At 43.1% G+C, this 27,199-nt stretch overlaps 1 protein-coding gene across 1 annotated transcript in view; it reads right to left on the reverse strand.

The window, feature by feature from the left end:
- Positions 1 to 396: 396 nt before the first annotated feature.
- Positions 397 to 27,199, reverse strand: part of LOC142254676 (cadherin-8) — a 592,012-nt gene continuing 565,209 nt past the window's right edge. The window contains exons 11-12 of the mRNA XM_075325863.1: positions 7,384 to 7,635; positions 397 to 2,428 (exon numbers count right to left, since the gene is read on the reverse strand). Coding sequence (XP_075181978.1) covers positions 1,935 to 2,428; positions 7,384 to 7,635 — 746 coding nt within the window. The 3' untranslated portion in view covers positions 397 to 1,934. The remainder of the gene's footprint in view (positions 2,429 to 7,383; positions 7,636 to 27,199) is intronic.

The following is a 27,199-nucleotide window of genomic DNA, read 5'->3' on the forward strand; positions in this document are numbered from 1 at the left end:
GAAGCCAAGAAAACTTGCACACTCTTCACGGACAATTTTACGAAGAGGCAAAGGTTACTGTCTTATATCTCTTAGCATCCAACTCCCTTTGCAGTCACTTACGAGTTAAACGCTAAGGAAGATTTATTGCTTACTTCAGTGCTTCAACCCTATAGATTGATGTGTGTGCCCTTGAGAAGGGCAAGTTACCGGGAAATAGTATGAAATGTTTGGGGTCAAGATATTAAGGGCTTTCAAAACTTTTCCGTCCTATATTTTCCCACAAATCATACGAAATAGTCAACTTGTTTTCCACCAAAGTCATAATTCACCAAAACCTTTTCGGCAAAAAAAAAAAAAAGTCAATAAATTCATTTACATTCTCATTTACGAATTCGAAGGAAGAGAGACCAGAAAGATATTTATAAAAATATATTTCACCAAGTAGTAAACAATACAGGAATTTTCCAATACATGAAGTAAATAAAGAAATGATAATATAGCTTCAGAGCAAAGTAGAAAATTAAAATGATCTGCATGTGATACTTTTCGAATAATATACAATTCTACTTGTAATTGCAAATTTAACATGAGCGCGGCCGTTGGCGCTGCCAATTTTCGTGTGCAATTGTCCCTGTGCATAACTAGCAAATATCATAGAAAGAAAAATGCTGACTTTAAGCACTAAAATCATATTTACACTGATTTTTTTGCTCTAGAACACTGGATAGCTACAAGCGTGAATCTTTCACTGTACAGTGTAATGTGTAAAACTCTAAAATTCTAAAGTTTAAATATTCACATGAAACCTGTTTACTTCCAGATGTTTGTGCTTGTAATAAAAAAAAAAACACCGTATATCATACCCCCAATTTGGAACAAAATATAAAAACCTGACAAAGCCTCTCGAAAACAAAAAGTTTTTCTTTTTTCACCTTTAAGCCTTAAAATTCAACAACTCCAAATATACACTGCCCCTTTTTATTAAATTACCTCTTGCGGCGTTAAAAGCCATCATAAAATTTTCAAAATGTATATGAATTTTTTAACATTTAGTATGTGCGTACAAAAAAATAAAAGATTAGTTAATGGATATACATTATATATAGAGTTACGTATAATTCTTCAATAAAGATATGAAAAAAATAAGTCAATAAAATAGCACTTTGAGAAATCAATTAATAAATAATATTTGGAATAAAGTAAATTAATATATATATAGATTTTTTTTTACATTTTTTCTTATTTATTCTACTAATTTCAATTTGGACAAATATTAATTTTTAGAGGAAAAAAGTTCAGTACAAACATGCCTCTCTTCAAGGGGTTATGATCATCAAAACACTTTTTTCGAAACTTTTTCGTCTTTGAATCGGTGATGGGATGTGAATAATTTAAGGCCCAAAAACATGTAGATAATGATGTTCAATTGGCGGCTTGTAGGCCACCAAATTAGTACAATGTATAGTCATAACACAGTGGAAGCCAGTTGGGAATCAATGTTATCAAAATTCATCAGAAGACCAAATATTGCTTTAGTAAAAAGTGGTTAATTCCTCTTTTCAAAATGTTGCAGTAGACTTCATTGGTAGAAGACTTTTTTAACAAAGCGATCCTCTTTCCTAAAGTTCCAACTTTTTTTTGTATTCGCTCCGTTTACGCAGACATCCCAGATGCCAAATCTTCAACCTTCATGGTGGCCCAAGTGAATACTGAACATCCAATGACTTCTAGATACTTCACAAACTTTACTCCACAAGACTTACCCCCTAACGTACACAATTTTTGGTTCAACATTACAATGTAGGTTGATTTTGTTTTTGTTCTTTTTTTCATAGATGACTGGTGCTAACTGTCTCTAAAACAAGTCGGCCACTTTTAGTCTTAACTAACGATGACCCTAAAATTTTACAGATTTGTGAAGTTCGGAATGCAAAAAAAATGTTGATTCATTGTCAAGTTTCTCTGTCACTTTCCCCAACTGAGTAAAGTTCTCCAAGTCTTTTAAAACGAGGACCCCAATCGCTGAGGTAGTCAAAATTTTGATCTGAGTCTGATGTCGATGACTCCAACGAACTTAGAGAACCAGCCACTGATCCTCTCCCTTCATAACCATAAATCTGGATTGAGTCGTAAGGTGGGGCAGTGGGATCATTGTCAGCTTCGTGGAGCCTTACGTTAATAAATTCATCCACGTCAACACCATTGGGCGTCGATGTATGACCTTGCCGGGGCATGAACTGAAAATCAGGCTTGATGTCCTTGCGTGGTAAATATCCATTTATTCCATCGGGGTTTTGTAACGTTGCAATATCGAAAGCCTCTGTATCTTCTTCTCCGCCTCCCTCATCATCGTAGCGGATTATGTTTTCTCGTACGTCTTCATCATCCTTGATAATCAGTGGCTCATTTTTGTGTCTTCGAAGTGTGACAAATAGCACAACGATGACTATGAAAAAAACACATCAACAGTAAAACAATTAATATGGTAATTCAGAAATATTCCTCTCATTTCATAACTAAATGCTGTTATTGCCACAGTATAATACCTTAAAAGAGATATAAAATATAGACTTAATTTAAAGGGGTTGTCCACTGCTTTAAAATTGATGACCTATCCAATTAAACCCCGCTGTTAATCTCTGACAGCGGGATTTAACTTGCGCCGGTGCGAAACGCGTCATTCCCAGCTCCCATTGGCGATCTCATGATGTGATCGTGGGGCATTGATGGGTTGTCATGACAGTTAAGGGTCAGTTGATGCCCTGTTTCTATTATGAGGAACTTCCTGTGAACGCTGGCTGTGAACCGGCGCTCGCAGGAAGTCTTCATTTCTGCTGTACAGAGTAGTGTTGATGCTGATGCTGGGGCTGATGTTAATGCTGATGCTCTGTACAGCACAAACAACTTTATTCTCCTCTCAAATGGTAATAGATGCCCTTTAAATATCTTAAAGGGATTGTCCAAGATTAGAAAAACGGATCTATGTCTGGTATTGCTGGATTGATATACTGCACAGGGTCCACATACAGAAATTATACTAGTTCTATAAAATATCGTTATCCCAGACAACCTTTTTAATGTTTTATTACAGAATTTCAATTATCTCTATTACATGCAATAAGAGCCAACCTTTGAGTCTCCTTTAAATCACCTTTTAACGAAATGTTTCATATTTGTTTCTGAAAGACCTCATTTTTTACCATAACACCTTGCAGAATTAAATGTACCCTTTAGAAGAGCGCACTTTGATAACATATTAGCAGGGAATATATCAAGTGAGTACGTTCCTTTTTTTTGTCTCCATTATTTTAATTCATTGGTTTCCATTAAACAGTATGCGGCTGCTTAAAAGTTTTCCGTTCTTACTTTTTCCCGGCATGTGGTCCACCTACAATAAATTTTCTGCACAATTGCCGAATTGAAGGAAACATCATTCAAAGCTCTCAATGTCTTTTCTCTATTGTGCGTAGATCTAACAGACTTGATTCTTAAATAGATCATTTCAATTATTTTCAATGTTTTATGCAGAAAAAAAGGTTATTTTGTATAATGTTTTGGTTGTTGTGTTGTATAAATGACACCATTTGAGAGGTATGGCTTGCAGGTATTCATCGCTTGTGAATGATGTATTTCTTAATGTGGCTCACTTTGATAAAATGTAATGAAAATAAAGAAATACACAAAGAAAAGCAAAGTAAATTTTACACCAAATAGGAGTAAAGATACAATATGTAGTAACTACAGCAGAGTTAACTGGTGAAGCCACTCATATCCAGAATATTTGTATAATCTGTTATTATTATTACTATTACTACTAGCTGTAGCACCCGACATTGCCCGGGATAGTAACTGTCTCTATTTCTCTCCCAGTCTTTGTCTGTCTCTTTCCCTGTCTGTCTCTTTCCCTGTGTCTGTCTCTTTGCATCTGTCTCTTTGTCTGTCTGACTCTTTGTCTGTCTGTCTCTTTTCTGTCTGTCTCTTTCCCTGTCTGTCTGTCTCTTTATTTGTCTGTCACTTTTCCTGTCTGTCTCTTTTCTGTCTGTCTCTTTCCCTGTCTCTTTCCCTCTCTGTCGGTCTCTTTCCCTGGCTGCATTGTGACATGCCAACATTCTCCTGAAGTTCTAGCTGCACTGTGGCTCCCAGCTCCATTGACTTTAATGGAGGCATATTTTTTTGTCGAATAACTGTAAAGCGCATGGTTAAAATTTCCCCTCAAAACATAGTCTATGACATTCCGTGAGTCAAATGGGGTGTCTTCGCAAAATTTCGTGATTGTACATGCGCCGATGCGGATTCCTTTAGCGGAATACATACATACATACCTACACTCAGCTTCATATAATAGATTATTATTATTAGTATGAACAAGCACTCAACTGCTCGAGTGCTCATTACTCGAATCAAGCAGGTCGGACACCCGGATGTCCTCGACTCAAGTAACAAGCACAATTGAAGTCAATGGAGAAATGGAGCAGTTTTTCCAGAAAGCCCTAACGAGAGAGATGGAAAAGAGAGAGAGAGAGAGAGATAAAGAGAAAGAAAAAGAAAGAGACAGAAAGAAAGAAAGAAAGAAAGAAAGAAAGAAAGAAAGAGAGAAAGAGAGAAAGGGAGAGACTGAGTTTCAGAAAGCACTCATGAGTTCTTCAGCTCTAAAGGAGTCCAGCTACACGAGGAGTCCCTGTGCTCAGCTGGGGAAATCTCCTGTGGCTCAGAAAAGTGAAATTCTGTTCAGTCTGATCCTCTTGGTACCTATACTTCTCCTCATCCTGCTCATTCTGAATTTGCTGGTGCCTATATACTTCTGTTCAGCCTGATCCTCCTTGTGCCCATATTTTGCTTTAGCCTGATCCTCCTGGTGCCTAAACTTCTGTTCAGCCTGATCCTCCTGGTGTTTATACTTTTGTTCAGCCTGATCTTCCTGGTGCCTATTTTTCTGTTTAGCCTGATACTCCTGGTACCTATACTTCTGTTCAGCCTGATCTCCCTGGAGCCTATACTTCTGTTCAGCCTGATACTTCTAGTGCCTATATTTCTGTTTAGCCTGGTCCTCCTGGTGCTTCTACTTTTGTTCAGCCTGCTCATCCTGGTGCCTATACTTCTATTCAGCCTGATCCTCCTGATTATTATACTTCTGTTCATCCTGATCCACCTGCTGCCCATACCTCTGTTTAGTCTGATCACCCTGATGCCTAGACTTATATTCAGCCTAATACTCCCAGTTCCTATAAATCTGTTCATCCTGATCCTTCTGGTGCCTATACTTCTATTAAGCCTGATCCTCCTGCTGCCTATACTTCTGTTAAGCCTGATCATGCAGGTGCCTATACTTTTGTATTTTGCAAAATCACCCCATTTGACCCAGGGAACATCATAGACTATGTTTTCAGGGGAAAATTTAACTTTGTGCTTTACAGTTATTCACTAACAAATCTGCTTACACTAAAGTCAATGGAGTTGGGAGCTACAGGTCATTAATAGGAGCTGTGATTGGTTGCTATAGGCAAGGAAGGACATTCTAAAGGGGGCTTTACACGCTACGACATCGCTAATGCGAACTCGGGGTCACGGAATTGGTGACGCACATCCGGCCGCATTAGCGATGCTGTTGCGTGTGACACCTATGAGCGATTTTGCATCGTCGCAAAAACGTGCAAAATCACTCATCGGTGACATGGGGGTCCATTCTCAAAAATCGTTACTGCAGCAGTAACGAGGTTGTTCCTCGTTCCTGCGGCAGCAAACATCGCTCCGTGTGACACCGCAAGAACGAGGAACCTCTCCTTACCTGCCTCCCGGCCTCTATGCGGAAGGAAGGAGGTGGGCGGGATGTTACGTCCCGCTCATCTCCGCCCCTCCGGTTCTATTGGGCGGCGGTTCAGTGACGCAGCTGTGACGTCGCTGTGACGCTGAACGAACCTCCCCCTTAGAAAGGAGGCGGTTCGCCGGTCACAGCGACCTCGCCGGGCAGGTAAGTAGTGTGACGGGTCTGGGCGATGTTGTGCGGCATGGGCAGCGATTTGCCCGTGTCACACAACAGATGGGGGCGGGTACCCACGCTAGCGATATCAGTACCGATATCGCAGCGTGTAAAGCGGCCTTAAGTATAAGAAGCTTATGTGTGAGGTAATATGATTTTGGTGGAGAGATGGATAGAAAGAAAGACAGAGAGAGAAAGAGAGACAGACAGAGAAATATAGAGAGAGACAGAAAGTAAGACAGAGCAACACAGGGAGAGAAAGAGAGACAGAGAGAAAGAGAGAGACAGACAGAGACAGACAGGGAGAGAAACAGAGAGACATTGACAGAGACAGAGAGAGACAGACAGAGAGACAAACAGAGAGAGAGACAGAGAGAAAAGATAAAGACAGAGAGAGAAACAGAGTGAGACACAGAGACAGAGAGACAGAGGGAGACACAGGCAGACAGGGAGAGAGAGACAGATATAGAGACAGACAGAGAAACAGACAGATTGTGAAACCTAACATTATATAGGAAATAAAATTAGAGTTTTCTTTCTCATCTTCATTCTTCCGGAGCACACTGCTCCCTGCCTCTTGGCTTACTGTTTGACAAAAGACTTTAACCTAGAACCAAGGGGCCAAAATAGTAAAACGTTTGATTTTCTCACTCTATCTCCTGATTTACTTAAACGCTACAAATATATACTGTAGGACTGACAAGTAATACTCAGAAGCGGTTTTGCAACAACCGCACAATATCTTTACACCGGGAAGAGGTAGGTCATCTCCAGATCCTCCGTTTAACCCTGGAACGCATACCTGGGGCCTCGCAGGCCTGCTAGGTTACTTGTTTTCTATTGTAGATTTCTATGGTTGCGCGTTCTAGGGTTAGGGAAATAGTTTTGGGTGCACGCGGTCAAAGTAGGAGAAAGTCCAAATCCAATCCAAAGGAGAGAAAACCACGGCACAGTCCATCCAATATTCCAAAGTGCTTTATTTAATTCATATGGTGCAGGTAAAAATAGCAGGGAAAGAGCCGGGTGTAGGCCCCTAGTGGACGACGGTAGTTTCGCACCTCCTTGTGCTTCAATGGGTCCAATCCAACCTGTCGAAGCACAATGAGGTGCGAAACGGCCATCGTCCACTAGCGACCTGCACCCGGCTCTTTCCCCTCTATTTTTACCTGCACCTTATAAATTAAATAAAGCCCTTTAGAGTATTGGATGGACTGTGCTGTGGTTTTCTCTCTTTTGGATTGGATTTATACTGTAGGATTGAGCTGCAGTAGCAGACACAGCCTATGGATGTGTGTGGCACGGTATATAGAAAAAATAATACTTTGCCCTTTTTCAGCTAGGAAACTAACATCTCAGATTCTCAATAGCATAATCAAAGGATTACAGAAAATATTATGCTTATGGCTGCTTTCAGCATTACTTACCTAGAAGCAGCACAATGCAGGCCAGAATAGCGATCAGAGCTCCCATACTGAGTCCAATTGGCAGAACATAGGCTTCAGCATTACATGATTGCACCACTCCATCACTGCTACAACCACAGACCCGAATAGTCAGGGTGCTGGTGCTGCTCATTGGAGGATTGCCACTGTCGCTTATTATGATCGGTAACAGATACACTTCTTGCTTCAGTCGGTTGAATCCATTATGCCTCGCCAGGATGCTAAGTGAATTATCTAAAAAAAAAAAGATGAAAAAAGTCAATAAAATTAATTCATAATTAATAGTGGTTCAGAACACATATATACATGAAATGAAAAGCAAAAGAATAAATGGTTTGTCAGCAATTAGGAAAAAAAACCTTTGTTCACCCCGGAGACAGAACAGTACCACTAATGGCAGGTATTACTGTGCAGTCCAAGATATAATATAAAGAATATAAGTAATAAGTAGTTTCTATTCATTTTCACACTTCCCTTAAAGATGTAGTGAAAGAGCTCTGTGCAGACAGGTCCAGAATTTGTGGTTAAAAAGACCTTGTAGGTATTAGGTTAAAATGGTAGTCCACTAATAGGACAACCCTTTTTGATTCCACGGTTCCCCCAGGTAAAATAATAAAGCCTACACTCATGCTTGTGCTGCGGCTTGCAATGTGCCTCCATTGTACATCAAAATGTACAATTTCACATGTTTTGGAGGTAGAAATGAGCCCCCTCAGCTCTTGGGCCCCGGTGGGGCCGCACAGGTTGCAACAATAATATGTGCGCCCCTGTCTTCCAAACCGGCACCTTCCCAGGCGTGCCGTGGCTCACAGTGTCTGGCTTCATATATGGTCCTGATGTCACATGAGCCCTGCATCCAATCCATGCGACAACTGTCTGTTTTTCTCCGGCATCACTGATGTCACACGGACCACACACTGATCTGATCCATGTGACATCTGTGTGACATGTACCGGAGAAAACACGTGTTTTTGAAATAAAATTATTTTATATTCACACCCGTCTCCATTGCTGCTGTCTTCAGTGGTGCAGTCACTTGCTTCCGGGCCTGCTCATTATGCTCATGAATATTCACTGCAGCATGGACCTGGAAGCAGCAGCGCCGGAGACAGGTCAGTAAAATGTTCCTGCTCTCCAAGCGCTAACATGGATAGCACACGGAGAACACACATGTGCAAAAAGCACAGCACACAGATGGCCATACGCACCTTCAACACTTCAGTGAAAAGCGTGTGTGTTTTTCACTGACATGTGAAACAGGCCTGACACGTACCAGAGAAAACATGTGCCTTTGAAATAAAATGATTTTCCATACTCACCTGTCTCTAGCGCTGCTGTCTTCGGCGCTGGTGTCACTTGCTTTCGGGCCTGCTCATTATGCTCATGCATATTCACTGCACCAAGAAGCAGCAGCATCAGAGACTTGTGCCGAGGACAAAGGAGTAAAAAGTTCCTGCTCTTGGATAGCACACGGAAAACACATGCGTGCCAAAATCACGGTACACAAATGGCCATACACTACTTCAACACGTCAGTGAAAAATGTGTGTTTTTTACTGACTTGTGAAACAGGCCTGACAAATAACAGGCCTGAGCTCGGCGCTGCTGTCACTTGCTTCCAGGCTGGCTCATTATGCTCATGAATATTCACTGCACCGAGGATCCAGAAGCAGCAGTGCCGGAGACAGCAGTGGCGGAGACAGGTGAGTAAAATGTTCCTACACAGAAAACACACGTGTGCTAAACTCACGGCACACGGAGGGCCATATGCACCTTAAACACATCAGTGAAAAATGTGAGTGTTCTTCACTAACGTGGGAAACAGGCGTGACACTTACCGAAGAAAACACGTGTCTGAAATAAAGTGATTTTCTATACTCACCTGTCTCCAGCGCTGCTGTCACTTGCTTCCGGGCCACTCATTATGCTCATGAATATTCACTGCACCGAGGACCCAGAAGCAGCAGCACCAGAGACTAGTGCCGAGGACAAGGGAGTAAAAAGTTCCTGTTCTTGGATAGCACACAGAGAACACACGTGTGCCAAAATCATGGCACACAGATTGCCATACGCACCTTCAAGACGTCAGTGAAAAATGTTTGTGTTTTTCACTGACGACTGAAACAGGCCTGACACGTACTGGAGAAAACACGTGGCTTTGAAATAAAATTAATTTCTGTACTCACCTGTCTCCAGCGCTGCTGTCTTAGGTGCTGCTGTCACTTGCTTCCAGGCCCGCTCATTATGCTCTTAAATATTCACTGCACTGTGGACCCGGAAGCAGCAGTGCTGGAAACAGCAGCACCGGGGATAGGTGAGTAAAACGTTCCTGCTCACGGATCGTCATACGCACCTTCAACGCAGTCAGTTTTTATGCATGGGCATGTGAAAGAGGTCTTACAGGGAATTTGTGAGCATCCAACTTTTAGCATCTCTGCCATAAACTACGGTCTTTGTGTAAAAGGCATCATGGCATAAATCATCTCCAAGGGAGGAGAAAACAACTTAATTTTGAAATGGGGTCCTTCTTCTGTGCTTTAGAGGAATCACGTAATGGCATAGACATCAAGATTTATGTATAGTACTAGCTGTAGTACCCGGCGTTGCCCGGGATAGTAACTGTCTCTCTGTCTCTCTCCCAGTCTCTGTCTGTGTGTATCTGTCTGTCTCTTTCCTTGTCTGTCTATGTCTATATCTCTGTCTTTCTGTGTCTATCTCTCTGTCTGTCTTTGTATCAGTCTATCTGTCTCTATCTCTGTGTCTCTTTGTCTGTCTGTCTCTCTATCTCTGTGTCTATCTCTATGCCTGTGTCTGTCTGTCTCTCTCTTTCCCCGTCTGTCTCTTTACCCATTTGTCTCTTTCCCCATCTGTCTCTTTCCCCGTCTGTCTCTGTCCCTGTATGTCCCTTCCCCCGTCTGTCTCTTTTCAGGTCTGTCTCTTTTCCTGTCTGTCTCTGTCTTTCTCTATCTGTCTCCCCACCGACATCATATTACCTCACACATAAGCTTCTTATACTAACAATTTCCTTTGTTCCTATAGCAACCAATCACAGCTCTTATTAATAACCTGTGTAGTTCCAGGCTCCATTCACCTTAATGGAGGCAGGCTTTTTGGAGAGTAAGGGGTGCTTTACACATTGCAACATTGCTAGCATCGGCTAGCGATGTCGAGCACGATAGTACCTGCCCCAGTCGCACATACGATATGTGGTGATTGCTGCCGTAGCGAACATTATCACTATGGCAGCTTCACACGCACTTACCTACTCTGCGACGTCGCTCTGGCCGGCGACCCGCTTCCTTCCTAAGGGGGCGGGTCGTGCGGCGTCACAGCAATGTCACACGGCAGGCGGCCAATAGAAGCGGAGGGGCGGAGATGAGCGGGACGTAAACATCCCGCCCACCTTCTCCCTTCCGCATAGCCGGTGGAGGCAGGTAAAGAGATGTTCCTTGCTCCTGCGGCTTCACACACAGCGATGTGTGCTGCCGCAGGAACGAGGAACAACATCGTATCTCCTATTGGTGCGACATTATGAAAATGACCGACGCTACACAGATCACCAATTTTCAAAGCTTTTACGATCGTTTATCGGCGCATCTAGGCTTTACACGTTCCGACATCGTTACCGGCGCCGGATGTGCATCACTTTCGATTTGACCCCGACGATATCGCAGTAGCGATGTTGCAGCGTGTAAAGGAACTGTAAAGTGCTGAGTCACATGAGGCGTGTGTGCAAAATGTTGTGATTGTAAATGCGACGGTACAGATTCTTTTAGTGGACATACACACACACACACATACACATACACACAAACACACATACACACACACACATACATACATACACTCATCTTTATATATTAGATTGTCCCTTTACCCATTTACCAAAATAATGGTACCAGTGGGTACATGTTTTCGGAACACAGAAAGAGAAATATAGAAAAAATGGAACTGTACATTGTTCCATTGCTCAGCCAGTTCCATCAAATATTCAAGAAGGACTCCCAAGCGAGGAGCTCACCTACTAAGTACACATGCCCTAAAAGACGATGTGACATTGAGTTTACTCAAAAAGGACAGTCTTTTAAAGCCACTTGATTTTTTTTTGTCTGAGTAATGTCATGCAGTTCTTGCACTAACAGCCCGAGACAGCGAGAATTATCCCGCCGCCTGAAGCTTTTTAATGAGAATGTAAAAACATTCCTAATAAAATTTCAAATTGAGATGGTTCATGGTAATATAGTAAAGGTTATGTATCCGGCTTCTCAACAATACACAAGGAGAATGGAATATCGTTAAGTTGATAGAAGGTAGTCCGGTTCCAATATTAAGCACATTTTAAACCTTTCGCTGTAACCTCTGCGCTTACGCACTGAATGTTCCGATATTAACTGTCACGATGTTTAGTATCAGCAATCAAAGATTCATTGGATTCCTGAGGATTTTATTTTTCTTGCAAAAAAACAAATATACACAAAAAGGTTTTGGTGAGGAATAAGGGCGAGGTGTACAATTTTTAAAGGGAACCTATCAGGTCCAATATGCACCCAGAACCACAAGCAGTTCTGGGTGTATATTCCTAAATCCCTGTCTAACTGTCCCTATATCTAGTAGCATAGATAAAGGGATCTTTAGAAAAAGTATTTCTTAAAATTCTTTATAATATGCTAATGAGCGCATGGACTAGTCCCAAGGGCGTTAGTTCCTGCACTAATTCCACCCTCTTAGCGTGTTAGCACACTCATAGGGGTGTGCTAACATGCTATTCAATGTAGCATCATCAGAGGTGACCTGTGTCCGTTGTCACCGCTGATGACTCCAGCTTTAGGCTCAGTCTGTATTCCCCGGTCATGCACACTAGACCTCACTGAAGCCGGGACGTGTACACCCGGCTTCGTAGTGCGCATGACCAGAAGTGCCGAGCATTATGATCAGCGGTGTCAGCGGACACAGGTACGCGTGTCCCCGCTGATGATGTTCCATTGAATAGCATGTTAGCACGCTCCTGTGGGTGTGCTAACAACCTTAAGAGGGCAGAATGAACTAAAGTCCTTGTGACTAGTCCCTGCGCTCATTAGCATATCATAAAGGATCTTAACTAGAGTTGAGCGCGGTTCGCGGTTCGAGGTTCTCCAGTTCTAGGCTCGAGTGATTTTGGGGCCTGTTCTAGATCGAACTAGAACTCGAGCTTTTTGCAAAAGCTCGATAGTTCTAGAAACGTTCGAGAACGGTTCTAGCAGCAAAAAAACAGCTAATTCCCAGCTGGCTTTCCACTGTAATAGTGTAAGTCACTCTGTGACTCACACTATTATGACATTTCAGTGTATAGTGTGCGGGAACAGCGCCTTCAGATCACTGCTGTTTGTATAATGGCGATCGCCATTTTTTTTTTTTTTTCCTTGTCTACCTTCCCTAAGCGCGCGCGTCTTGTGGGGCGGGCCAGCATGTCAGCCAATCCCAGACACACACACATAGCTAAGTGGACTTTTAGCCAGAGAAGCAACGGCATGTGTGATAGGATGTCCATGTCACATGTCCCTGCATTATAAAACCGGACATTTTCCTGCAGGACGCCATTATCTCTTCTGCGTCCTTGGTGTCAGACATCACTTGGGCAGCTCCGTCCTGAGTCCTATCGCTGATACAGCTGTATGCGCTCCATCCACAGCGCTGGACAGCATAGGGATAGCACTTTCCATCAGTCCTTTTAAGGGCTCGTACCGGCAGGGTCAGAGCCATAGGTGACAGGTCCTGAAAACAGCGACAGCGTCTGTGTAGCAAAGGTCAGGGATTTCCTCCCTGCATTTCCCCATTAGGAGGGAATAGAAAGGCAGGCTTCCTTTCCTCTACCCAGAGCCCCACAATCCTGGCACTGTACCCTCCTGTCCTCTGCACACTCCAACTCATTATAACTAAGCCATTATACTAGCAAACATTCAGTGTACCTAGTGGCATCCTAAACGTGGCTATTGGACTTTGCTATAGTCCCACTAGTGCAAAGACATTTGCAGCACCTCTGCCTGCATTGCACACTCCAACTCATTATAACTAAGCCATTATACTAGCAAACACTCAGTGTACCTAGTGGCATCCTAAACGTGGCTATTGGACTGTTGTCTAGTCACACTAGTGCAAAGACATTTGCAGCACGTCTGCCTGCATTGCACACTCCAACTCATTATAATTAAGCCATTATACTAGCAAACACTCAGTGTACCTAGTGGCATCCTAAACGTGGCTATTGGACTTTGCTATAGTCCCACTAGTGCAAAGACATTTGCAGCACCTCTGCCTGCATTGCACACTCCGACTCATTATAACTAAGCCATTATACTAGCAAACACTCAGTGTACCTAGTGGCATCCTAAACGTGGCTATTGGACTGTTGTCTAGTCACACTAGTGCAAAGACATTTGCAGCACGTCTACCTGCATTGCACACTCCAACTCATTATAACTAAGCCATTATACTAGCAAATACTCAGTGTACCTAGTGGCATCCTAAACGTGGCTATTGGACTGTTGTCTAGTCACACTAGTGCAAAGACATTTGCAGCACCTCTACCTGCATTGCACACTCCAACTCATTATAACTAAGCCATTATACTAGCAAATACTCAGTGTACCTAGTGGCATCCTAAACGTGGCTATTGGACTGTTGTCTAGTCACACTAGTGCAAAGACATTTGCAGCACCTCTACCTGCATTGCACACTCCAACTCATTATAACTAAGCCATTATACTAGCAAACACTCAGTGTACCTAGTGGCATCCTAAACGTGGCTATTGGACTGTTGTCTAGTCATACTAGTGCAAAGACATTTGCAGCACGTCTACCTGCATTGCACACTCCAACTCATTATAACTAAGCCATTATACTAGCAAACACTCAGTGTACCTAGTGGCATCCTAAACGTGGCTATTGGACTGTTGTCTAGTCACACTAGTGCAAAGACATTTGCAGCACGTCTGCCTGCATTGCACACTCCAACTCATTATAACTAAGCCATTATACTAGCAAACACTCAGTGTACCTAGTGGCATCTTAAACGTGGCTATTGGACTGTTGTCTAGTCACACTAGTGCAAAGACATTTGCAGCACCTCTACCTGCATTGCACACTCCAACTCATTATAACTAAGCCATTATACTAGCAAACACTCAGTGTACCTAGTGGCATCCTAAACGTGGCTATTGGACTGTTGTCTAGTCACACTAGTGCAAAGACATTTGCAGCACCTCTGCCTGCATTGCACACTCCAACTCATTATAACTAAGCCATTATACTAGCAAACACTCAGTGTACCTAGTGGCATCCTAAACGTGGCTATTGGACTTTGCTATAGTCCCACTAGTGCAAAGACATTTGCAGCACCTCTACCTGCATTGCACACTCCAACTCATTATAACTAAGCCATTATACTAGCAAACACTCAGTGTACCTAGTGGCATCCTAAACGTGGCTATTGGACTTTTGTCTAGTCACACTAGTGCAAAGACATTTGCAGCACCTCTACCTGCATTGCACACTCCAACTCATTATAACTAAGCCATTATACTAGCAATTTTTGCTGCAAGTTTAAGGGCCGTAGTTGCATTGTCAGGGATATTTATTCTTTATTATTCTGCTGTTAATAAAGCTAGACCACCACTGCAATCTACACCACCTCTCAATTTGTACTACCACATTTTCAGTGCACAATCTTGTCACAATCAACATGAGTGGCAAAATGACAGATGCTGGTGGAAAGGGGAAGAGGCGTGGTGGAAAAGGCAAAAAAGGTTTTGTCCGTGGGGAAGGTGGCAAAGCTCCATTATCATCTGCTGAAGATAGAGCATCTACCAGCAAAAGTAAGATGTCTACTACTTACCGTGGACAATCCGATGTGCTCCCTTTTTTACGGACACGAACAACAGGAACAAAGGTAGATGATGGCCAAAAAAGGAAAATGCTTGAATGGATCTCAAGTGGTCCAACAAGTGCCCTCTCAGCCTCTTCAAGTACCGCATCCAAAAAACACCAGTCCTCTGAGTTGTCATCCCAATCAAACTTGCTTTCTCCCAGCTCTGAAGTCTCCATCAGCCCTGCACAGTATGGTGGAACTGAGATGGCTGAGTCTGCAGAGCTGTTCAGTCACACTATAGCCTGGGAATCAGAGGTCTGCTCCCAAGCTACAGTGAGTACAGAACAGGAAATGGTCTGCAGTGATGCCCAGAACCTTTGTGACTCTGATGCAGGCCGTGAGGACCAAGTTTCTGAGCATAATGTTGACCCTTTGTCACAAACTGTAACACCTGTGGTTATAGACAATGAGGAACATACTGATGAAGATGAGACGCAGATACCCGATTGGGATGACAACTTAAATATTCGGTCAGGGCAAGAAGAGGCTCGGTCTGAGGGGGAGGGGAGTGCAAACACAACAATTGATGATGAAATTCTAGATCCCACCTATTGTCAACCCACAGTCAGGCACTCGAGGAGGTCAACAGAGGTGGTGGAGGAGGATGCAACTGATGACGAAGTTACCTTGCGCCTTCCTGGACAGAGTCGGAGTACTGGTAGTACGTCTACAACTGCATCCTCAGCCACCACTCTGCCTCTGAGCATTATTCGGGGTGGAGCAACAGGTCGCATGGCCTCTAAGCCTTGCCTAGCCTGGTCCTTTTTTGACATAGAAAAAGATCGCCCAAATTATGTGATCTTTAAAATTTGTCATGGTTCTCTTAGTAGAGGTCAAAACCTCAGCAGTTTGACAACTTCTTCCATGAATCGTCACATGAATAAATATCATATGGCCCGGTGGGAAGCTCACCGTGCTGCAATGCGGCCTAGAGGAGCGAACCATCCACCGCCTGCCCCTTCCAGTGCATCCGCGCGCTCGTCATCTTCTAGGACTGTGGGGACAGCTGTCACACCTGTTTTTCCACCCACAACTTCCACCACTGTAACCGCAACAGGCAGTTTGCTTGGTAGGTCGTCAGTTGGTTTGGAAGGGGAAACAAATGAGTGTGTACAGCTCTCTCAGACATCGATAGCACCAACGTTGGATGAAGGCAACATCATGTCTCCGCCAGCACTTTCCTCACAAACCTGCATTTTTCCAGGGGCACCCTACTCAACACCGTCTACACACAGCAGCCAGATCTCTGTCCCTCAGATGTGGTCAAATAAAAGGCCACTTCCTGCGACCCATGACAAAGCGAAGAGGTTGACTCTATCCCTCTGTAAGCTGTTGGCTACCGAAATGCTGCCTTTCCGCCTAGTGGACACACAGGATTTTAGAGACCTTATGTCTGTTGCTGTGCCCCAGTACCAGATGCCTAGTCGCCACTACTTCTCTAAGAAAGGTGTGCCTGCGCTACACCAGCATGTCGCACACAACATCACTGCTTCCTTGAGAAACTCTGTGTGTGAACGGGTGCATTTCACCACCGATACTTGGACCAGTAAGCATGGACAGGGACGTTACATGTCGCTGACTGGGCACTGGGTAACTATGGTGATAGATGGTGAAGGGTCTGCTGCACAAGTCTTGCCGTCCCCACGACTTGTGTGTCAATCCTCTGTCTGTCCAAGTTCCGCCACTGCTTCTGCATCCTCCACCTCATCTGGGTCCTCCACCTCCGCCCCAAGCCTGCCTGGTCAGGCCACCAGCGTTCTCACAGTGCAAAAGGAATCACGCACCCCTCATTACTATGCTGGCAGCAGAGCGCAACGGCATCAGGCGGTCTTTAGCTTGACATGTCTTGGGAATAAGAGTCACACAGCTGAGGAGTTGTGGTCAGCTCTGCGGTCCGAGTTTAATAAATGGTTGTCTCCACTCAACCTGCAGCCTGGTAAGGCCGTGTGCGACAATGCTGCAAACCTGGGTGCGGCCCTTCGCCTGGGCAAGGTGACACACGTACCTTGTATGGCTCACGTGTTGAACCTTGTCGTCCAGCAATTTTTAACACACTATCCCGGCCTAGATGGCCTTCTGAACAGGGCACGAAAACTGTCTGCTCACTTCCGCCGTTCAAGCGCCGCAGCTGAGCGACTTGCATCGCTCCAGAAGTCTTTCGGCCTGCCGGTTCATCGCCTGAAATGCGATGTGGCGACACGCTGGAATTCAACTCTCCACATGTTACAGCGACTGTGGCAGCACCGCCGAGCCCTGGTGCAATACGTCATGACGTATAGCCTGGGCCAACGAGATGCAGAGGTGGGTCAGATCACCCTGATGGAGTGGTCTCAGATCAAGGACCTATGCACCCTTCTGCAGAGTTTCGACATGGCGACGAATATGTTTAGCGCTGACAATGCCATTATCAGTATGACGATTCCAGTCATTTACATGCTGGAGCACACGCTAAACACTATTCGGAGTCAGGGGGTAGGACAACAGGAAGGGGATGAACTACAGGAGGATTCATATGCACAAGACACAACAACATCACCAAGGTCCAGACGTTCATCATCACCAAGGCGGCAGGCATGGGACCATGGGGGACAGGGATCAACAAGGGCGCATGGTAGCAGGCGAGATGTTGAGGAAGGTGCAGGAGAACATGAAGAAATGGAGGACGAACTGTCCATGGACATGGAAGACTCAGCGGATGAGGGAGACCTTGGTCAAATTTCAGTTGAAAGAGGTTGGGGGGAGATGTCAGAGGAAGAAAGAACGGTTAGCACCTCTATGCCACAAACACAGCGTGGACTTGGTCCGCATGGCTGCGCAAGACACATGAGTGCCTTCTTGTTCCACTACCTCCAACATGACCCTCGTATTGTCAAAATTAGAAGTGATGATGACTACTGGCTTGCCACACTATTAGATCCGCGGTACAAGTCCAAATTTTGTGACATAATTCCAGCCATAGAAAGGGACGCACGTATGCAGGAGTATCAGCAGAAGCTGTTACTCGATCTTAGCTCGGCTTTTCTACCAAACAACCGTGCAGGTGCAGAGAGTGAATCCCCCAGTTGTAACTTGACAAACATGGGACGGTCTCGTCATCTTCAACAGTCTACCCGTACCAGTAGGACCGTATCTGGTGCTGGTAACAGCAATTTTATGGAATCTTTTCCTATTTTTTTTAGACCCTCTTTTGCAAGGCCACCAGAGACAACAAGTCTGACACATAGTCAACGGCTCGAGAGGATGATACAGGAGTATCTCCAAATGAACATCGATGCCATGACTTTGCAAATGGAGCCTTGCTCCTTTTGGGCTACAAATCTAGAAAAATGGCCAGAGCTCTCCACTTACGCCTTGGAGATTTTGTCGTGTCCAGCTGCCAGCGTTGTCTCTGAACGTGTCTTCAGTGCTGCTGGGTGTGTGCTGACAGATAAACGCACGCGTCTGTCCAGTGACAATGTGGACAGACTGACGTTCATCAAAATGAACAAGTCATGGATCCAGAAGGAATTTACTACCCGTGTGTCATCCTGGGGAGAGTAAATGCTTGTGGATTTGGAATGTGCTTGATGCAAATCTAGCTGTGAAGTGTACAACTGGGGCACAAGTGCTGCCACAGAATGGGTGGGTGTGTGTGAGGCACAATTTTTGTAAAAAAGGGAGACTCCGCTTGGAGTAACCCTTGCTTGCTGTGTTTTTAAAAGAAGCCAAGATGAACAGAGCTGGGATCAGGAAAGACTTTGCTACCTACCCCGGTGTCATCCTGGGGACGGTTAATTATGGCGTATTTTTGAATGTGCTTGATGCAAATCTAGCTGTGAATTGTACAACTGGGGCACAACTGCTGCCACTGAAGGGGTGGGTGTGTGTGGGGCCCAATTTTTGGAAAAAAGGGAGACTACGCTTGGAGTCACCTTGCGGTGTTTTACATGATTTTAGAAGGGCTTGCCATGCCTATATCTGTGTGTCCTCCTCTTTTTCCTTGTCCAGTTGTTTTGTTTTCGCATGAGTATATGTCCTTGTCACTTTCCCATGTGTTTGTGTTGTGTTGTGAGTTGTTTGTCACCTTTTGGACACCTTTGAGGGTGTTTTCTAGGTGTTTTTATGTGTTTGTGATTGCCTGCCATTGTCTCCTATGCAGTTCGAGTTCGGTTCGTCGAACGTTCGACGAGCCGAACTCGAACGGGACCTCCGTTCGGCGAACCGACCTCGAGCCGAACCGGGCCCGGTTCGCTCATCTCTAATCTTAACAAATACTTTTTCTAAAAATCTCTTTATGTATGCTACTAGATGCTGAGACAGGCAGGGATTAGAAATATTCACCAAGAACTGCTCGTGGTTCTGGGTGCATAGTGCACCTGACAGGTTCTCTTTAATCAATTGCTTTCATCAGATCCCTCATTTTTGGTAGGAATGAATTCCCTCCATTGGTTCCTCTCAAGGCCATAAAACAGTTAAAAAGTTCTGACACTATAGCTCTCTTCACGGTCCTCCGCTAGCTCTCTACTTCTCTCTGATTTGGCTTTTCTCTTCAGTTTCTATTTCCATTGCTGTCTAGACTTCGAGTGACAACATGGCATCAAAGAGTCAACGAATGTCATGATATTGTGTGAGACCTATCAGCACCAGTGGTATCAAAGAGTGAAGGAGACTGAAGATGGAAGAGAAGACCGGAGCCAGATGGAGGAAGCGAGACAGAGGAGGCACAACGGGGTACTGTGGTGGCAGGAACGATGAATGGGTTCCTCATGGGTTTAGAGAGATCTCAGAGCAAATAAATAAAATTTTCCCATATTCGAGAAAATTTGGCAAATCCAATTTTGGCCGATTCGCTCATCTATAGAATATTCAGATGTAGAATTTTGAAACTAATTCTACCATGATGCAGGAATGTGTAACTAAAAGAGGTTGTCCACTACTTTAATATTAATGGCTTATCCATAGAATAGGTCATCAATGTCTGATTGGCCAGGATCTGACACCCTGCACCCCCGCCCATCAGCCGTGTATGGTAGCAGGCAACTCGAAATGCTCAGTTCTTGAGCTGTTGTCATGTGGTATGTAATGACAGGACAAAGGCCCCTAGGCTGGTCCTCAGACTTGAGACCCTGCGCAGTGCCTTATCTCGAAGGTAGGCATGATGGGAGGCAGGTCCAAGCCCCCTGTGTGACCTTACCTCCTGTCCTAGTGCTGATCTTATGTCCCCTCTCTCAAAGCCTTGAGGTGGACTAGAAAGCACAATGACAACCACACAAAATGACATGGACAGGACACACAGGAGAGACAATATGTGCACCGGGGAACAATGAAAAAGGGAAAAAAGTAACTCACAACAGGAAAACGCTCACACCACTCAAAAACTCAACACAGATCACCATAAACAGGATAACCACCAAGATCGGGATCGCTAGAGCTTATGCTGAAACTATCATTGCTGCATACTGGAAGAAAGCCGATCTTTATATAGGGAGGAGACAGCTTGTTGTCAGGGTGCAGCAGGGTGCAGGGTTTGAGACCCAAGCCAATCAGACATTAATGACCTATCTTAAGGATAGGCAATCAATGTAAAAGTAATGGCCAACCTCTTTAAATGCAATATGAAATTATGTATAATAAAGTTGCGTCTAAAAAAGTCAATTGATTTCAAAAGGACAGCCTTGTACCTTACCCCAAGATATGTTTAACCGCTAAATGGCACTATGCCGCAAGTGTTCATAAATGGAGAAATCTAGTCTGAACTATCAGTAACTTTGATAAACGTTTGTAGTAATTTATCCACACTCAAATATCCCCACTCAACAGTGCCACTCAAGTATCCCAACTAAACATTACCACTCAAGTATCCCCACTCAACAGTGCCACTGAAGTATCTCCACTCAACAGTGCCACTCAAGTATCCGCAATCAACTGTACCAGTCAAGTATCCCCACTCAACAGTGCCACTGAAGTATCCCCACTCAACAATACCATTGAAGTATCCCCACTCAACAGTGCCACTGAAGTATCCTTACTCAACAGTACTACTGAAGTATCCCCACTCAACAGTGCCACTGTAGTATCCCCACTCAACAGTGTCACTCAAATATCCCCACTCAACAGTGCCACTGAAGTATCCCCACTTAACAGTGCCACTTAAGTATATCCACTCAACAGTGCCACTCAAGTATCCGCAATCAAACTGTACCACTCAAGTATCCCCACTCAACAGTACTACTGAAGTATCCCCACTCAACAGTGCCACTGAAGTATCCCCACTCAACAGTGCCACTGAAGTATCCCCACTTAACAGTGCCACTTAAGTATATCCACTCAACAGTGCCACTCAAGTATCCGCAATCAAACTGTACCACTCAAGTATCCCCACTCAACAGTACTACTGAAGTATCCCCACTCAACAGTGCCACTGAAGTATCCCCACTCAACAGTATCACTGAAGTATCCCCACTCAACAGTGCCACTCAAGGATCCCCACTCAACAGTGCCACTCAAGTATCCCCACTCAACAGTGCCACTCAAGTAACCATACTCAACAGTGCCACTCAAGTATCCCAACTAAACAGTACCACTCAAGTATAACTGTTGGCACTGTTGAGTGTGGATTCTTGAGTAGCACTGTTGAGTGGGGATACTTAGTGTCACTCAAGAATCCCCACTCAATAGTGCCACTCAAGGATCTCAACTCAACAGTGTGATTTTACATGGTGACTGAATGGTAAAAGTTGCCTTTGGTGGAGTTTCATTTTTGCATGATCGAGCCAATATCTTTCACAGCTTTACGACAATGCATTCTAATACTGGATTTTCAGCTTTTTGCTTTTCCAGTTTTTGCAATTCTCATTCAATCCACATAATTTGGAAAGTGTTTTTTTCGAAAGGAAGTTATGGAAAAGTGATTGTCTATTAGCCACGGGGAAAGTCAGTATAAACGGCAAAAAATGCATGAGAAAATTCCTTCAAATATTCAATAAGTTTTGTAAAATTAATATATTTGATACTACAAAATGCGGGTACTATGTGTAAGTGCTTTCTGTTCTTTTTTTCTCAATATATGTTATGGTTTGATGTTTTATGTTGTAGTTGAAATGCTTACTTAACCGCTTTTTATATTGATTTAACCTAGTCATTTGTCAAATCTCTTCTCTGATGAAGAGGACATTCAAAGCCACATAAAGCTGTCAAAATGATAACATATTTTCAAAATACTGTTCAAGTAACTTACTTGCTGGTATTACTAGCAACGGAAAAGAGCCTGAGGGAATTTTGCGAGCAAAAAAAAAAAAAATTAAATAAATGCAGTGTAATGAAAGTTAGAGATACATGCATGTCAGCATATATTGCTTTTGCATTTACTGTAGTAAGTGCTTATTTTAATGCTGAATTTTCCAAGTTTCACGGAAGAAGTGAGTATTTTGGTAGGTAAAAAAAAAAAATATAACAGTAAAATATATATATATATTTTATATATGTACAGTGCCTACAAGTAGTATTCAACCCCCTGCAGATTTAGCAGGTTTGATAAGATGCAAATAAGTTAGAGCCTGCAAACTTCAAACAAGAGCAGGATTTATTAACAGATGCATAAATCTTACAAACCAACAAGTTATGTTGCTCAGTTAAATTTTAATAAATTTTCAACATAAAAGTGTGGGTCAATTATTATTCAACCCCTAGGTTTAATATTTTGTGGAATAACCCTTGTTTGCAATTACAGCTAATAATCGTCTTTTATAAGACCTGATCAGGCCGGCACAGGTCTCTGGAGTTATCTTGGCCCACTCCTCCATGCAGATCTTCTCCAAGTTATCTAGGTTCTTTGGGTGTCTCATGTGGACTTTAATCTTGAGCTCCTTCCACATGTTTTCAATTGGGTTAAGGTCAGGAGACTGACTAGGCCACTGCAACACCTTGATTTTTTCCCTCTTGAACCAGGCCTTGGTTTTCTTGGCTGTGTGCTTTGGGTCGTTGTCTTGTTGGAAGATGAAATGACGACCCATCTTAAGATCCTTGATGGAGGAGCGGAGGTTCTTTGCCAGAATCTACAGGTAGGTCGTGCTATCCATCTTCCCATGGATGCGGATCAGATGGCCAGGCCCCTTAGCTGAGAAACAGCCCCACAGCATGATGCTGCCACCACCATACTTGACTGTAGGGATGGTATTCTTGGGGTCGTATGCAGTGCCATCCAGTCTCCAAACGTCACGTGTGTGGTTGGCACCAAAGATCTCGATCTTGGTCTCATCAGACCAGAGAACCTTGAACCAGTCTGTCTCAGAGTCCTCCAAGTGATCATGAGCAAACTGTAGATGAGCCTTGACATGACGCTTTGAAAGTAAAGGTACCTTACAAGCTCGTCTGGAACGGAGACCATTGCGGTGGAGTACGTTACTTATGGTATTGACTGAAACCAATGTCCCCACTGCCATGAGATCTTCCCGGAGCTCCTTCCTTGTTGACCTTGGGTTAGCCTTGACTCTTCGGACAAGCCTGGCCTCGGCACGGGTGGAAACTTTCAAAGGCTGTCCAGGCCGTGGAAGGCTAACAGTCGTTCCATAAGCCTTCCACTTCCGGATGATGCTCCCAACAGTGGAGACAGGTAGGCCCAACTCCTTGGAAAGGGTTTTGTCCCCCTTGCCAGCCTTGTGACCCTCCACGATCTTGTCTCTGATGGCCTTGGAATGCTCCTTTGTCTTTCCCATGTTGACCAAGTATGAGTGCTGTTCACAAGTTTGGGGAGGGTCTTAATTAGTCAGAAAAGGCTGGAAAAAGAGATAATTAATCCAAACATGTGAAGCTCATTGTTCTTTGTGCCTGAAATACTTCTTAATACTTTAAGGGAACCAAACAGAATTCTGGTGGTTTGAGGGGTTGAATAATAAATGACCCTCTGAATAAACTTTTCACAATTTAAAAAAAAAATAAAAAAAGAAATAACATTCTTTTTTGCTGCAGTGCATTTCACACTTCCAGGCTGATCTACAGTCCAAATGTCACAATGCCAAGTTAATTCCGAATGTGTAAACCTGCTAAATCTGCAGGGGGTTGAATACTACTTGTAGGCACTGTATATATACATATATATATATATATATATATATATATATATATATATATATATATATATATATATATATATATATATATATAGCTATTTCTATATAATCTGAGAACAGTATGCTGTAGGGGTTGAAACTTAGAATTAGAACATGTGTCTCTTATTATGGTACTAGCTGTTGTTTACTTGCAATGATTGTTTTAGCATTAGGACCTTATCATTGCTTGGGACTCTGTAAGCAAGTTTTTGCTATGTAATATGAGAACAGTATGTTGTAGGGGTTAAAACACAGAATTCAAAGATGTGTGTCTTATCATGGTACATGCTGTTGTTTACTTGCAACGATTGTTTTAGCATTATTAGAACCTTATCATTGCTTGGGACTCTGTAAACACGTTTTTGATATGTAATCTGAGAACAGTATGCTGTAGGGGTTGGAACACAGAATTCAAAGATGTTCCTCTTATCATGGTTATTTACTTGTAACATTTGTTTTAACATTAGGACCTTATCATTGCTTGGGGCTCTGTAAGCAAGTTTTTGCTATGTAATCTGAGAACAGTATGTTGTAGAGGTTAAAACACAGAATTAGAAGATGTGTCTCTTATTAAGGTACATGCTGTTGTTTACTTGCAGTGAATTTTTTTTTTTTCGCAGTAGGACCTTATCATTGCTTGGGACTCTGTAAACAAGTTTTTGCTATGTAATCTGAGAACAGTATCCTATAGGGGTTGAAAACAGAATAAGATGTGCCTCTTTTCATGGTACATGATGTAACTTGCAACTATTGTTTTAGCACTAGGACCTTATCATTGCTTGGGACTCTGTAAGCACATTTTTGCTATGTAATCTGAGAACAGTATGCAGTAGGAGTTAAAACGCAGAATTAGAACAGGTACATGCTGTTGTTTACTTGCAACGATTTTTTTATCACTAGGACTTTATCAGCAGGTTTTTGCTATGTAATCTAAGAACAGTATTCTGAAGGGGTTGGAACACAGAATTAGAAGATGTGTCTCTTATCAAGGTATGTGCTGTTGTTTACTTGCAACAATTGTTTTAGCACTAGGACCTTATCATTGCTTGGGACTCTGTAAGAAAGTTTTTTCTATGTAGTCTGAGAACACTGTCCTATAGGGGTCGAACACAGAGTTAGAAGATGTGTCTCTTATCAAGGTATGTGCTGTTGTTTACTTGTAACAGTTTTTAACACTAGGACCTTATTATTGCTTGGTGCTATATCAGCTACTCCAGTGTGTGAGCCACAGTCAAACATTCCCCCTCCAGTGATAAATAGCTTACTATCTATAGACATTGTATAGAAAGTCCCTGGAGTGGGTGAGGACAGATTTGCTACATGCGTAATCTAAAAATTCTGATTGTGTCCCAACTGATTCACTTAATTATTCGACTGTATGATGTTGTTTCAATGCAATCAATGTTTTCTCAGAAGAAGATTATCACTGCCCATAGTAATGCTTGAGAGAGATCTGGTCAAACCACATTTTCCTCTGGTTAGCAGCTCACTGTCCATATACAATGTACACAGAGAGTTGTGGTGTGGGTGGGGTTAGGTTTCTGAGCTCTGCTACAGGCAACTTCTAAAAACTCTAATTGTGTCACAACTGCTGCACCCAGTAAACTAAGTGATATATTGTTGGATTCAGGGTCTCCTTTCCAACATTATTCTGCTCTCAGATGAGGTATTAAAAATGTTCCCTATGGTTTAAAGGGGTATGTGACTGCAGACTTGTGAATCTTTACTTTGCATGCCCTATGTGCTATGGTGAGTCTCTAGTTCTAGACCAGGGAACAGCGGTCCCGTGGCCGTGGATATGGGATATGCACACTCCCAGCCAGAATCCGGCTTAACTGTTTCCGATACGCTCAATTCAAGTATATTACGCGAGGTTGCTCAGATAGCGTAAACAGGATACAAATATTGAAGAGTGCAAAGCAAATGTTTGTATATCTGTAACAAGAGTCAACCCAGGGTGTCAAGGACCACCAGTGAGACTGCTTCTGGTGGCCAACTCTTCAGCTACATTCAATACTACCTGTATCCTTGTACACAAATGTAGCAACACTTCTATATAATAAAATAACTAGGTAGATTGTTACATTAATGATGAGATGCTGCCCACGTTCCATTAAGAGGAATATGTCAACCACTGATCTTTTACAGGGATGGAGTTTCCAGCACAGAAAACCTCCAGGGGAAACACCTTTTCTTCTGTGGTTCAGTCCGGGTCCATCTATAAATGTTTCTAGGACAGGTCCATATTGCATACCAAACAGTATTCTTCCACTTATGCTTTCTACAATGGTTGAACTGTTACCGGTATAGTAAGAGTTCATTCAAACATTGCTACATCATTGCTACTTCTGTATACACACAAGGTGTTGCTCTACACAAGCTCATCCACTAAAGTTGGATAAATGAAGGAAATTTATGTACAAAGACTTTTTTTCATATACTTGTAGATAGATAATATTTATATATATATATATATATATATATATATATATATTTCTTTTATAGATTTCGGATAGTTTGCACTGACATTAACATCCCCTGAGCAGAACAGCTTGAATTTCTTTGGAACATGATTTGGGCTTCTTATTCACCATCTGGACTATCCTGCGTTGCAACCTTTAATCAATTTTACTCTGTCGTCCACATCCAGGGAGATTACTGCCATGGATTGTATACTTCTTGATTATATTCAGCATTGTGGACAAATGAACATCAAGTTCTCTGGAGACGGACTCATAGCCTTGAGATTACTGTACACCATGGATAAAGGAACATCAAGATCTCTGGAGATGGACTCATAACCTTAAGAT

Source organism: Anomaloglossus baeobatrachus, chromosome 10 (assembly GCF_048569485.1).
Source record: "Anomaloglossus baeobatrachus isolate aAnoBae1 chromosome 10, aAnoBae1.hap1, whole genome shotgun sequence".
NCBI classification, from domain to species: domain Eukaryota; kingdom Metazoa; phylum Chordata; class Amphibia; order Anura; family Aromobatidae; genus Anomaloglossus; species Anomaloglossus baeobatrachus.